The 14707-nt window shown below is 40.3% G+C and overlaps 1 protein-coding gene across 5 annotated transcripts in view; it reads left to right on the forward strand.

The window, feature by feature from the left end:
• LOC140205303 (doublecortin domain-containing protein 1-like) overlaps positions 1–14707 on the forward strand; it is a 566682-nt gene that overhangs the window by 200021 nt on the left and 351954 nt on the right. For all 5 annotated transcript variants that reach the window (XR_011887817.1, XM_072272825.1, XM_072272826.1 and 2 more), the window contains one exon: positions 4358–4450. Coding sequence is in view for 4 of the 5 variants with exons in the window: in XM_072272825.1 (XP_072128926.1) it covers positions 4358–4450 (93 nt within the window). In the remaining variant the exon portion in view is untranslated. The remainder of the gene's footprint in view (positions 1–4357; positions 4451–14707) is intronic.

Raw genomic sequence — 14707 nt, forward strand, 5'->3', positions numbered from 1 at the left:
CTAGAATCTGTGAGAATGTATCTAATAAATTAACATTATATTGTTTGAAATATGTATATTTGGTCATATGATTTTAATATTTAACATTTAATATTTCAATAAAATTTAGATATTTCAACAAATTTCATGACATATGCTGGAGATATTAAACCTGATTCTGATTCTGATATTATATCCAAGGCTAGGAATTACAGAATGCTTGCTTTCAAGAATTCATCCATTCAATTTAAGGAAAAATATTTTGAAATGGTCTTATGGTAAATCAATCTCAACATTTACAACATAAGACAAAAAGAAAAGGATTTGGTTTTAATTAAGACCTATCATTTTAGAAACTGTATTTAAAATATGATTTTGATACTCTGTTTACATAAAAACTAAAAATTTGATGCTGCACATTTTGAAGTAATGGCAATAACTCAATTTAAAATTAAAGGCTCACACTGCTTTTGGCATTATGGCTGTGTGCCAACAGAAAGCTGAGGGACCCAGGGTACTGTATTCGGATCAGAACCTTTGATGTCCCAGGCCACTGATTGTACCCATCACGGAAGAAAGATTTTAGTCAAAAGAATCAATCCATCGCTGCCTATCGATTGAAAACATCACAGCTGCTTCTAATAAGTGAGGTAGAAGAGCTGGTTTCTATGGGGCAGGAATTACTTTTCGATTGCCAATGCCTGGGTGTTGGTTCTCTCATTTACTGCGCTACCTTTTCTGATCAATACAAATCATCCGCTGCGTAGTAATTAGCTTTTAGCGAAGCACTCAACAAAGATCCGTGGTGACTCTGATAGACTTCACCAGAAAAGGTCAGGCAAAATCAGCACTGAACTAGAAGGTGATGGATAAAGAAAAAGACCCCTTGCCTGAGAAGTACTTAGCTCTTTTTTAATTACTGTAATTTTCAACAAAAGTAGAAGAGTGAGATGATGAAGTAGAGCACTTTCCTCCCTGCTGTTCCTGATGAGGCTTGATCGTCCTCAAAATTACGCATTGACTCTCGTTGATTCCTCCCAGTGTTTAGTACTAATAACCTGTAGGGTCTTTTCTCTCTCTACCTCTCAGTCCTAGTGTCACTGCAGTAATTACACTGTGTGAAATCTGCACTGCAATCACAGCTGCCAACTCCAAGCTTCACAGGCTAGGTCAGACTTTATACTACAGGGGAAAAAAATAACAAGTCCAACAGATAAGGCAGAAAGGAATTGGTTTTAATCCAGAATTATTATTTTCAGAACAGCAATTTCCAGATTGTAGGTCTTCAAATTAAAATCTCTATTATATCATCTTTTTAAATGTGTTTTTCCTGAAGCATTTTTTTCACTTGCACAACTTCCATTCTGATGTATTCTCTGGTCTCAATATGAAAGTCCACAATATATTTTGAGCACAAGAGATTCTGCAAATACTTGACATCCAGTGTAACACACACACATTGGAGGAACTCGGCAGGTCAGGCAGCATCTGTGGAAAGGGATAAGTCAAAAAATATATCTTGGGTATTTTCTAAGAAATAAATTAAACTTTTCTTTGGAGAGGAATAAACAGTTGACATTTTGGGCCAAGACCTTTCATTGGGATACTGCCTGGCCCACAGAGTTCCTTCAACACTTTTTGCATTCTCCTCAAGATTTTCAGCACAAAAGATTCTGCAGATGCTGGAATTGTGTGTTTTGTGTATTTTAAACACAAGGGATGCTTGTGTATTTTAAACAAGGGATTCTGCAGATGCTGGAATTGTGTATTTCGTCTATTTTAAACACATGAAATTCTGCAGATGCTGGAAATCCAGAGTAACACACACACAATGCTGGAGGAATTCAGCAGGTCAGGCAGCATCTATGGAAAGGAATAAAGAATCGACTTTTTGGGGGAAGGGTCCGGTATTTTGTGTGTGTTTATTTTAAACTTTCTTTCTTTTCCAGTGAGAGTGCTGGAAAGAATTTGCACCAATAGATGTAGTAATAATGATGATATAAAACAAAGTAAAAACAGTTTTAACTGTATAGAATTGCTCCCTGGTCCTGCTTTCACCAACACCACAGTTGCAAACTCTTGCTTATTGGGTTTTAAGATGACTAGGTGACAGCAAAATAGCCTCAAGGGAGGTAGGAAGACAGAGGCAACATTCCATTTATGTTCTATTTTTGTTTAGTGCTTTACTGCCTCTGGCTGAACATACCTTCCAGGTTGAGGCATGAGGCTAGCAGCAAGTTTCAAAATTAGGCTTTCCCAAAATAGGAAGTGAAAAATCATTACTCTAAGAAGGAAAATTGAGTTTGGTTGCTCTCTTGAGTTTAATAAGGAATTTGTCCTAGTTGGTTATTAAGCAAGATTGAATAATTCTGCAAGATTAACCATATGTAGGCTCTGCTTTTTGTTGCAAAGTATGAAACATTTAACGTTAGAAAGACTCCCACTCCAGCATGGGTCATTTTGTGATTAGCATGCCCCCGGTAGTTTGAGGAAATTACTCTCCAGTCTGTAAATAGATGAGCTGTGGACCTACGATTTGGATGATGGCTTATTTAAATACCAGTGAAAATTATAAGCAAGAAAATCAAAGATAATTCGACTTCTTCCTGCACATTTATACAGTGACTTTCCAATAACCCAAGAGATATTGTGCATTTAAAAGTTAATCAATTCAGCCAGCAACTACTGCAAACTGTCAAACTTCTCCGTTAGCCTCTCGCGTTGTTCACAACACATTTCAAAGTTTGTGACATTACTGTTGTTTTAACTGCACCAGCATGAGGTGTGTTTCTTTTGAGGAAATCTCTCGCTGTTATAAGTGTAGCTAGTTATTTTGATGATGAAGTGTAGGTTTCAGTCTCAGTGGTGTTAAAGAGGTAAGTAGGTGTAATGTCACATCTAAAATGAGTTGCTCACATTTAGCAAAATATGTTCAATGTAAATAAAGAAGGCTAAGCTCTGTGCATGATGGTGGCAAAGGCTTTTTTAGGGGGGAAATCTAATCGGTCATTTCTCTTTCCCATACATAAACTCCAGCCAGTACCCAATAGAAACAAAGGGACTTCTCCCACTGCTGAATATAGTGACACTCATTCTAAGAAGAGTGGGCCAGCTTTTTGTAAGCACGCTGCTTCAGACCAACAATAGCTCACAATGAGTTATTGACTTGTTTATATATGGGTCTCTTTTCACTAACTAAATCTGACTCCCACAGTCTGGACAAATGATTGATTTCGCCGGTAGAATGGGAAGCCCTATGCGTTTAACTCTATAGTGTAAACTGTTTCTTCCCCATTTGTACACAGTGAATAGAAGCTTATTAAAATGCACTTTCCAAAAATACCTGCAGCTGGCCATTATGAGTGTGTTCTGTATATATAAATAAGTAATTTGTCCCAGTCTTTTGTACGGCAAGAGGGCATTGGAGTTTCATGTGGGTAGATATGAATGCTAGCATAATCAGTCTTTCGCCCGATTGCGGTTGTTAATATAAATGTATACATGATATGAAGTTCTTTTTCAAACAATTACATTCATATTACCAAACAGAAGGAAAATGAATTCCTCTGCCAAATTGTGTATCGAGAGGCAAATTCATTGAATTATATGCTCACACCGATGAATGGGTTCCAACCACATAAACCGTATCAGGGCATCATCCATTGAACATAAAATGCTATTATGGCTTGGCATAGCATAAAAACGGTTTCGTTTCTAATTGAATGAAATTGGCTCTCTGCAGCTACATAGATCCGTGTTTAGCTTTGTAAAAAAAAGCTTATAGAAAAGTAATCTTTAAACCAGAAACCTGAGGTATTTAAATTTACTGTTCAATGTGAGTCACATAATGATGCAAGTACAATTTGAAAACTATTCATATTTTGAGATTTTGGTTTGTTCAGAATATTATATCATTTAATCTTGAGCTTTCCAATATTCAGTCTGCAGCTCGACATGTGAAATGTTTACATTGTAACTATCACCATCACTGCATATTTCAATGTTTGTACATTATCAGGAATTTTTAATTAAATCAGAATAGAAAGGCATTTTAAGCTAAAAATGTTGCATGCCTAACCATGATAAAAATCCTTGAGAACAGACTGTAAAATTGAGCCCAACAAAGAAAATCATTTGTAAGCTTATGGTTTTTATTTGAAAATAATTGCCACAGTGGCAAATTTGTAAAAACAAAAAGACCTTCTGAAGGACTCATATAAATTGTTGCTGAATTTTCCGAGGGATTTCTCCAGAGATGGCTCGATTTGTCAAAATAAATTCACTCATTGCAAGCAACTAACACAAATATGAAGGCAGGGAAGGCAATTATCAAAGACATAGCTGAATATCAAATTCTAAAATATTCTTTTCTTTCTAGGTATATCATGCCTTGAATGGATGTGCAGAGAAGGTCTCAAACAAAAACCTCCTCTCCATGACTACAGGAGAACTGTATAAAATAAGTGAAAATGTGAGAACTTTTTTTATTGCTCTTTTTCTATCAAACAAAGTAGAAAGTGATCCTGATGGGGGAGGGGCCAAAATGGGTGCTTGTTACCACCCCCGCCCACCATCCAAAGAAAAATGCAGCGCTGTTGCACAAGGGAGAATCTGATGTTTTATAGTGTTATTTTCTAATTCTGAGGAAAGTTCATGGCACAAGAAACCTTGTAGATTATGAAGCTGGGCTTGTGGCTAACAAGAAGATGGTTGGAAAAAAGTTGGAGGAAGGTGGCTTAGCTTTTCATGTGACTGGCTGCCTTTACACACAAACAGATTGAAATATGAACAGGGCTAGTTATGTGGGGTCAAGAAAGGCCAAGTTTTGTCTTTAATTCTATTCAGATAGCTTGAGTTTGTGGAAGCTGATGGGGGCGGGGAAGACTGGACTAGAAAGAGAATTCTTGATATTGTAGTTTATAGCCATTCAGCCAAGGTAATAGCTGCATTTTACAATGAGTGAAGGAAGTACAACCACACACAAAAAAAAATCACCAGTTGCAACAATAGTTGATTCAATAATTAAATGTGTGCATCCCTAATTTACATGATCATATCTTTATAATATTGGAGAGTGGGATTTATAAAAGTTCTTCAGTACAAAAAAACTTCTCACTTTTGCTTTCATTTGCAAGCTACATGTCAACCAAAGATGAAATTGTTTGAATTCCAAAATATAACTTGGAGATATTTTTAAAAGAAAAAAATATATATAAGTGATATTTGGACAGTAATTTGTTTGAAAGCTTTTATAAAATAAAAGATGAAAAAGGATAGATAAAGTAACTTTTATGAGTTTGGGTAAATTCTGAATGGTATATTGCACATTCGGGTAGTATAGTGGCTAGCACAATGATGCTGCAGCTCTGGGCATCAGAGTTCAAAGTTCAATTCCAGCGCCATCTGTAAGGAGTTGGTGTGTTCTTCCCATGGCTGCGTGGGTTTTCACCAGGTGTTCAGGTATCCTCACACAATCCAAAGACATACGGGTTACTAGGCTAATTGGTCACTGTAAATTGTCCTGTGATTAGTCTAGGGTTAAATAGGTGGGTTGCCGGGCGATGTGGCTTATTGGGCCAGAAGAGCCTGTCTGTGCTGTATGTCTAAATAAATTAAAACAATTATCAGAAATGTGAAATGGAGTCTGTGGAGCTGTGCTGTGAGACAATGGATATAAGTGTGTGAATCTGAAATTCTACTCAGCACTAACTGAGCAGACCTGTTAGGCTCAGTAATGGATTCAGATATTCTAGGATTGTACACTGATGTCACACACCTTGGCATCAAGGGGTATTTTATGCAAAGCACACAAAATGCTGGAGTAACTCAGCAGGTCAGGCAGCACCTGGGGAAAAGAGTAAATAGACGTTGTTCGGCCCGAGACCCTTCTTCAGGAGTGAGAAGGAAGGGGGAAGACGCCTGAATAAAAAGGTAGGGGGAGGGGAAGGAGGCTGGCTGGAAGGTGATAGGTGAAACCGGGTGGGTGGGAAAGGGCAAGAATCTGATAGGAGAGGAGAGTGGATCATAGGAGAAAGGGCCAGAAGAGGGGACCAGGGGGAAGTGGGAAGAAGTGAAAAGTCAGAGTGGGAGATAGAGGAAGGGGGGAGATTTATTTGATGACTTTTCATTATAATTCAGTAATTTAACTCTAATCGGTAAACTAAAACCATAAGAAATAGGAGCAGAATTAAGTGCTTTGGCCCATTGTGTCTGCGCCACCATTCCATCATGGCTTATTTATTATCTCTCTCAACCATGTTATCCTGCCTTCACCCTGTAACCTTTGACTTCCCTAGTAATCAAGCATCTATCAACCTCCACTTTAAATATACCCCATGAATTGGCCTCCATAGCCATCTTTGGCAATTTATTCCACAGATTCACTGCCATCTGGCTAAAGAAATTCCTCCTAATCTCTGTCCTAAAGGGACATTCTTCTCTTCAGAGACTGTGCCCTCTGGTCCTAGACTTCCCCACTATAGGAAACATCCTCTCTATATTCAACACTCAGTAGGATTCAATGAGATCCCCCTTCATTCTTATAAACTCCAGCAAGTACAGGCACAGAGCCATCAAATGCTCCTTATATGTTAACCCATTCATTCCCCAGATCATTCTCGTGAACCTCCTCTGGACCTTCTCCAGCACATCCTTTCTCAGGTAAAAGGCCCAGAACCGCTCGCCAATTAAGAAATATAGTCTCAACCCCATTGAACTCCTGGGCTTCAAATCAAAGGTTTTCTTTTTGGAAAATAACAGAATACAAAGTGAATAGTTCATGGACGTTCAAGTGATCTGATTAACCATTGAAACTCTGATGAGTCTTTATGCTTAAGCTGAAAGGTGAACATCTGAATTAGAACATATAACACAGAACAGTACAGCACAAGAACAGGCCCTTCAGCCCACAATGTTGTGCTGAACAAATTAAGTTAGAAATGAAATAGCTGACTAATCTCTTCTGCCTACACAATGTCCATATCCTTCCATTTTCCTCATTTTCATGTGCCTACATAAACATCTCTTAAATGTCCCCAATGTATCTGACTGTACCATCATACCAGGCAGCTCACTCCATGCATCCACCACTCTCTGTGTAAAAATTATTAAATGTCCATATGTAGAGTTTGGGTAGCAGGTCTCTAACAAACGAGGTGTAAGGTGCTTCTTCCCTCTCTAGTCTGCAGGTCACCCATGGGCTAGGTGTAGCACCTGTTTAGCCCCCCCGGTCAGGGTCACATGAAGCCATGGGAGCAGGTGGCGGGTGGTCGTATGAGCAGCTGGTGCATATCACAAGTCCTGGTTATGCGACTGCTGAAGCCAGGCAGACAATCTCTGAAGAGTATTGACAATGGCTGGGATCACCTGTCTTGTAAAGACACTGCACAGAAGAAGGCAATGTCAAACAACTTCTGTAGAAAAATTTGCCCAAGAACAATCATAGTCATGGGAAGACCATGATCGCTGATGTCATACAACACGGCATGTAATGGTGATAATGTAGAGTTATTGCGCTAATATTATTCACTTTATATAAACTAAATATGTCATTGCCGGAAATAAAAACAGAAGATATGACACGTGATTAATATTTTGAGCATAAAATTAACAATCACAAATTTGATTTAAAATTCAAATCCTGTATCACCAGTTTTTCCTTTTAAAAAAATAGCACTGTATGTTTCACTTAAATACATTTTCCAATGTTTTGCAAACATAATTAATATTTTATTATTTTTAAAAGTTAGTATTTTGGCACCTAGATAATACTGCAATCAAATGCCTTCCTTTATTTTATGAGCATTGGAGGTGGTGTCCTTTTATTATAAAACATTCATTTTTAAAATTTGTATTGTCAAATTTGCATTGAAAATCTTAAATGCAGAATTTAATGATTAGTATTAGGGCTGTGAATAGACCTACGGTAGCATATTGGTTAGCACAACACTCTACGACATCGGCAACCCAGGTTCAATTCCCACCGCGCCTGTAAGGAGTTTGTACATTCTCCCCATGACTGTGTGAATTTCCTCTGGGTGCTCTGGTTTCTTCCCACTGTCCAAAGACATACCGGTTGGTAGGATAACTGGTCATTGTAAATTGTCCTGTGATTGGGCTCAGATTAAATCGGGGGATTGGTGGGCAGTGTGGTGAGAAGGGCTGCGCTGTTTCTCAATATATATAAAAAAAATTTCAAACACACACTACTTTCACTTAGAGGCCACTTTATTAAGTACAAATCTAATAAAGTTGCCACTGAGTGTATGTTCATGGTCTTCTGCTGCTGTAGCCCATCCACTTCAAGGTTCAATGTGTTGTGCATTCAGAGATGCTCTTCTGCACACCACTGTTGTAACGTGTGGTTATTTGAGTTACTGTCACCTTCCTGTCAGCTTGAACCAGCCTGGTCATTCTTCTCTGACCTCTCTCATAACAAGGCATTTTTGCTCCCAGAACTGCACTCACTGGATGTTCTTTTGTTTTTCTGTAAACTCTCGAAACCATTGTATGTGAAAAACCCAGGAAATCAGTACAGACTCAAACTACCCACCTGGCACTAACAATCATTCCACGGTCAAAGCCACTCAGATCACATTAATTCCCCATGCTGATATTTGGTCTGAACAACAACTGAAACCTCTTGGCCATGTCTACATGTTTTTATGCACTAAGTTGCTGCCACATGATTGGCTGATTGCATCAACAAACAGGTGTACAGCTGTACCTAATAAAGTGGCCCCTGAGTGTAGCTCATACACAGAACAACCTGGAGGACAGCAAAGCTCCCACCAGAATGATTCAGACCAAACTTCAGACTTGTCCTCCCAACAGCAGAAGTGATTTTTTTTCCTACTTTACGTTTCACACTGCAAATTCCTGAGTGAGATTAATATAAATGAAGCCCTTGAGGAACTGGGACAAATTTCCCAAAATAACTGATTGCTAATGGCTAGTATTGGCTAGATTTCAAACCAAGAATATAGTGGTAAAAGGTCAGGCCATGAATTTGATTTTTAACATTTAAAGTCACTTTATTATCAAGGTAGTAGAGTGGATTTCAGTTAATTGAACAATCGATTAATCAGGGCAGCCACTTATTTGGGACAACTCTTAAAGAACAAAAACAGTTTATCATGGGTAAAGCCCTCCCCAACATTGATCACAATTACACATAGCACTGTCGCAGGAAAGCAGCATCCATCATCAAGGACTCCCACTACGCAGGACATGCTCTCTTCTCGCTGCTGCCATCAAGAAGGAGGTACAGGAGCCTCAAGACCCACACCATCAGGTTCAGGAACAGTTATTACCTCTCAACCATCAGGCTCTTGAACCAAAGAGGATAACTTCACTCAACTTCACTTGCCCCATCACTGAAATGTTCCCACAATCTATGGACTCACTTTCAAGGACTCTTCATCTCATGTTCTCAATATTTATTGTTTATTTATTTATTATTATTATTTCATTATTTTTGTATTTGCAGTTTGTTGTCTTCTGCACTCTGCTTGAACACCCAAGTTGGTGCGGTCTTTCATTGATCCTGCTATGGTTATTATTCTGTGATGGATTTATTGAGTATGCCCACAAGAAATTGAATCTCAAGGCTGTATATAGTGACAGATATGTACTTTGTTCTTTGATGATAAATTTACTTTAGAACTTTTGAGCTTTTTTTTAATTGAGGCAATAGCTGGGATTCCCTTTGTTTACTTGGGACACCATGCTGCTCAGTTGGAACAGGAGACTGTTTCCAAATGGTCTGTAGCTAGCTTCAGCCGCGTGCACTTGTGTCGCTGTTAGACGGTACTCTGTGCTGAGAGCAAACAGTTTTTAAATAGCCTCAGCTGCATGTGCTTGTGTTATGTTTTCCTGTTGGGCTGATGGACGCCAATTCAAAAAACAGTGATTTTTGATCATTTTGGTTTTTATTTTGACTTAAAAAAATATCAGGCCCTTGCCAAGTTGCCACAAAAAGAATTTTGTTTTACTTAGAGATAGAGCACAGAATAAGCCCTTCCGGCCCTTCGATCTGCACCTCCCAGAAACACTGAACAACCCTGATCTAACCCTAAGCCAATCACAGAATAATTTACAATGACCAATTAACCTGCCTTTGGACTGTGGGAGGAAACTGGAACACCTGGAGAAAACTCTCACATTTCACAGAGAGTCTCCTTACAGAGGATGCTAAGGTCAAACTCTGATACTCTGAGACCGTCAGCTGTAATAGTGTTGCGCTAACTGCAATGCTACTGTTGTGCCCCATTTGACACTAGCCAAAACTATTAATATACTGGGCCAAATTAAAAGTCATCTGTCTAAAACAACTCATCGTTAGCTGCCAGAGATAACTGGTGCCAAAATCTACAACTGGAGCTTGATACATCAGCAAGATAAACTGTGAGAAGAATGGACATTATGCGGAGGACAACAGGGAACATCCCAAAAACGAAAGCATGAAGGTAAGGATCCAAATGTTGAAGAAGCTCTCAATCAATGCTTTTCCATTCCATTGTAACTAGACGAGGCGTGCGTGTCAGTGGACCGATGTTAAAAAGCAAGTCAGAGGAGCTGGCTAAGAAACAGGATCATGACAATTTTAAAGCAGCAGATGTTTGGTTGTCTCGATGGAAATGTTGACACCACATTAAATTCAAGAAAGCACATGGTGAGAAAGATAGTGCTGATGCTCTAAGTACCAAAACATGGAAACCTACAAAATTCCCCAACTCGCTTCAAAAATTTTGAGCAGAAGATATCCACAATGCCAATGAAAAAGGCCTTTTTTTTATTGTGTGACACCGAATGGTACCCTTTGCTACAAACACGCAACACCATCAAGTTTAAAGAAAGCAATGGATAACGTACTGTCTCGATTGTCTGCCCTATGTGCTTTGACCAGCGGCCAATTCGAACATTGGAAGTTTTGAGAGGGGCGGACTTCAATCAAGTTCACTGCCTGAGTACAAAATGCTGCACCGGTTTTCAACAGCGAAAAAGAGCTTTGATCAGCGGTCAATCGGCATTTGGGATTGTTTAGCAAGAACAAATTAAAGGAAGGCAGGGGCAAGCACAGTGACCATTATCTAAGTGGACAGAGTCAGAGGGATGACCTTGAGGCTGTAGCTCTTCAAGGCTTCAGTCAGAGAATGCAAAGCTCAGAAAAGCTTTAGGTTTTTTTTTCTTCCCTTTTTCATACCTGCTCAGCTAGGACAGGAGAGATGCCAGGCAGGATAGTTGAATGCTCCTCTTGCAGAATGTGGGAAGGCAGGGAGAACTCCAATATTCATGATGACTACAACTTCAAGAAGTGTGTCCAACAGCAGCTTCTAACAACCACATTAGGATTTGAGCTGGAACTGGATGAACTCCCGAACCTTTGGGAGACTGAGGGGGTGATAGATAGGAGATCTAGAGAGGTGGTTACACTCAAGCTGCAGGTGTCAGTCAGAAAGGGGAAAGGGGTTAAGGAGCCACTGCAGAGTACCCCTATGGCCATCTCCCTCAATAATGGTATACCACTTTGGATTCTGCTGGGGGAGGATGACCTAACAGAGGAAAGTTACAGCAGTGGGGTCTCTGGCACTAAGTCTGCCTCTGTGACTCAGAAGGGAAGGAGAAGAGGCATGCTGTGGCGATAGGGGATTCATTAGTTAGGTGAATGGACAGGAAATTCTGTGGATGAGAACTAGATTCCTGGGTGGCAAGTTGCCTCTCGGGTGCCAGGATCCAGGATATCCCAGATCAAGACCTCAGCGTTCTTAAGTGGGAGGGTGGACAGCTAGAAGTTGTGGTCCATGTAGGTACCAATGACATGGGTAGAACAAGCGACGAGGTTCTGCATAAGGAGTTCAGGGAGTTAGGTGCGAAGTTAAAAGGCATGACCTCCAGGGTTATGATCTCAGGATTGCTACCCGTGCCATGTGCTAGCGAGGCCAGACCTAGGAAGATTATACAGTTTTAACACATGGCTAAGGATTTGGTGTAGAAGGGAGGGCATAAAATTTTTGAATCATTAGGCTGCCTTCCAGGGAAGGTGGGACCCGTACAGAAGGGGCTATTTGCACCTGAACTTGGAAGGGAACTAATATCCTAGTGGGAAGATTTGTTAATACTGCATGGTGGGTTTTAATATGCAGGCAGATTGGGAAAATCAGGTTGGTGCTGGATTCCAGAAGGGGGAATTTCTAGAGTGCCTATGAGATGGCATTTTAGAGCAGCTCATGGTTGAGTTCACTACAGGATCAGCTATTCTGGATTGGGCATTGTGCAATGAACCAGAATTGATCAGAGAAAAAAAACCTTTAGAGGAAAGTGATTATAATATGATCGAATACACCCTGAAATTTGAGAAGGAGAAGCTAAAGACTGATTAATCTGTATTACAGTGGAATAAAGGGAATTACAGAGGCATGAGAGAGGAGATTGCCAGAATTGATTAGAAAAGAACACTGGCAGGGATGATGGCATAGCAGCAATGGTTGGATTTTCTGGAAGCAATTCAGAAAGCACAGGATATATACATCTCAAAGAGGAAGAAGTATTCTAAAGATAAGATGACACATCTGTGGCTAACAAGAGAAGTCAAAGCCAACATAAAAGCCAAAAAGAGGGCATATAATAGAACAAAATTTAGTGGGAATTTAGGGGATTGGGAAGCTTTTAGAACTAACCGAAGGCGACTAAAAAAGTCATTAAGAAGGTAAAGATAAAATACGAAAGTAAGCTAGCCAATAATTTTAAAAAAGATACCAAAAGTTTCTTCAACTCCATAAAATCTAAAAGAGGCAAGAGTGTATATTGGACCACTGGAAAATGATGCTGGAGAGGTAGTAACGGGCAACAACAAAATGGTGGACGAACTGAATAAATATTTTGCACTGTGGAAGACACTAGCAGAATGGTAGAAGTTCCAGGTGTCAGGAGTCATGAAGTGTGTGAAGTTACCGCAACTAGAGAGAAAATTCTGAAGGCAGATAAATCACCTGGACCAGATAGTGTACACCCCAGGGTTCTGAAGGAGGTTTTCGTTGTGGTACAGATTTTCAATTTCCCTCCTTTGAGGGCGCCATCGTAGCATAGTGGTTAGCGTGACACAAATACAGCTCAGGTCATCGGAGTTCAGAGTTCAATTCTGGTGCTGTCTGTAAGGAGTTTTTATGTCCTCTCTGTGATGACATGAGTTTTCTTTGGGTGATCCAGTATCCTCCTGCAGTCCAAAGATGTACTGGTTAGTAGGTTGTAAATTGTCCCATGATTAGGCTCATGTTGCATAAGTGGGTTGCTGGGTGAAGTGGCTCATTGGGCTGGAAGGGCCTGTTCCTCATTGTCATCATCACTATTACGTGCCGTGTTGTATGACGTGGGCAATCATTGTCTTATGACCATGATTGTTCTTGGCAAATTTTTCTATGGAAGTGGTTCGCCGTTGTCTTCTTCTGGGCAGTGCCTTTACAAGATGGGTAACCCCACCCATTAGCAATACTCTTCAGAGATTGTCTGCCTGGTGTCAGTGGTCACATAACCAGGGCTTGTGATGTAAACCAGCTGCTCATATGACCATTCACCACTTGCTTCCATGGCTACCCATGACCCTGTTCGGTGGGGGGCTAAACAGGTGTTACGCCTTGGCCAAGGGTGAGCTGTAGGCTATCGGAGGGAAGGAGCACATTACACCTCATTTGGTAGATACGTATCTCCACCCTGCCACCCAAGAATATTACACCATAGTTATAAACACGAGAGATTCTGTAGATGCTGGAAGTCTAGAGTAACACATACAGGGGGTACTTCGCCCTTCCTTTCCAGTCCTGATGAAGGGTCTCAGCTCGAAACGTCAACTGTTTATTCATTTTCATAGATGCTGCCTGACCTGCTTAGTTCCTCCAGCATTTTGCATGTAATACACCACAATTATATACTCTGCATGGAGGATAGTGACCAGTGGTGTTCCGTAGGGATCTGTTCTGGAACACCACCTCTTTGTGAGTTTTATAAATGACCTGGATGAGGAAGTAGAAGAGTGGGTTAGTAGGTTTGTTGATGACACAAAGGTTGGGGGTGTTGTGAATAGTCTGGAGGGTTGTCAAACATTACAGCGGGTCATTGATAGGATGCAGAACTGGGCTGAGAAATGGCAGATGGGATTCAAACCAAATAAGTGTTCGGTAGGTCAAATTTAAAAGCAGAATATAATATTAGTGGTAAGAATCTAGGTGGTGTGGAGGATCAGTGAGATCTTGGGGTCCATGTCGATAGGACACTCAAAGCTGCTGCGCAGGTTGACAGTGTTGATAAGAAGGCTGATAGTCTTCATCAGCCATGGGGTTGAGTTCAAGAGCCATGAGGTAATGCTGAAGCTATATAAGACTTTAGTTAGACCCCACTTGGAGTGTTGTGTTCAGTTCTGGTCACCTCACTACAGAAAGGATGTAGATACTATAGAGAGATAATAGAGGAGATTTACAAGGACGTTGCCTGGATTGGAGAGCATGCCTTATTGAGAATAGGTTGAGTGAACTTGACCTTTTCTCCTTGGAGCGACAGAGGATGGGAGGTGACCTGATAGAGGTGTATAAGATGATGAGAGGCATTAGTCATGTGGATAGCCAGAGGCTTTTTCCCAGGGCTGAAATGGTTAACACGAGGCGGCATAGTTTTAAGTTGCTTGGAAGTAAGTTCAGGGGGGATGGCAGTGGTAAGTTTTTCACACAGTGAGTGGTAG

Source organism: Mobula birostris, chromosome 11, assembly GCF_030028105.1.
Source record: "Mobula birostris isolate sMobBir1 chromosome 11, sMobBir1.hap1, whole genome shotgun sequence".
Lineage (NCBI taxonomy): Eukaryota > Metazoa > Chordata > Chondrichthyes > Myliobatiformes > Myliobatidae > Mobula > Mobula birostris.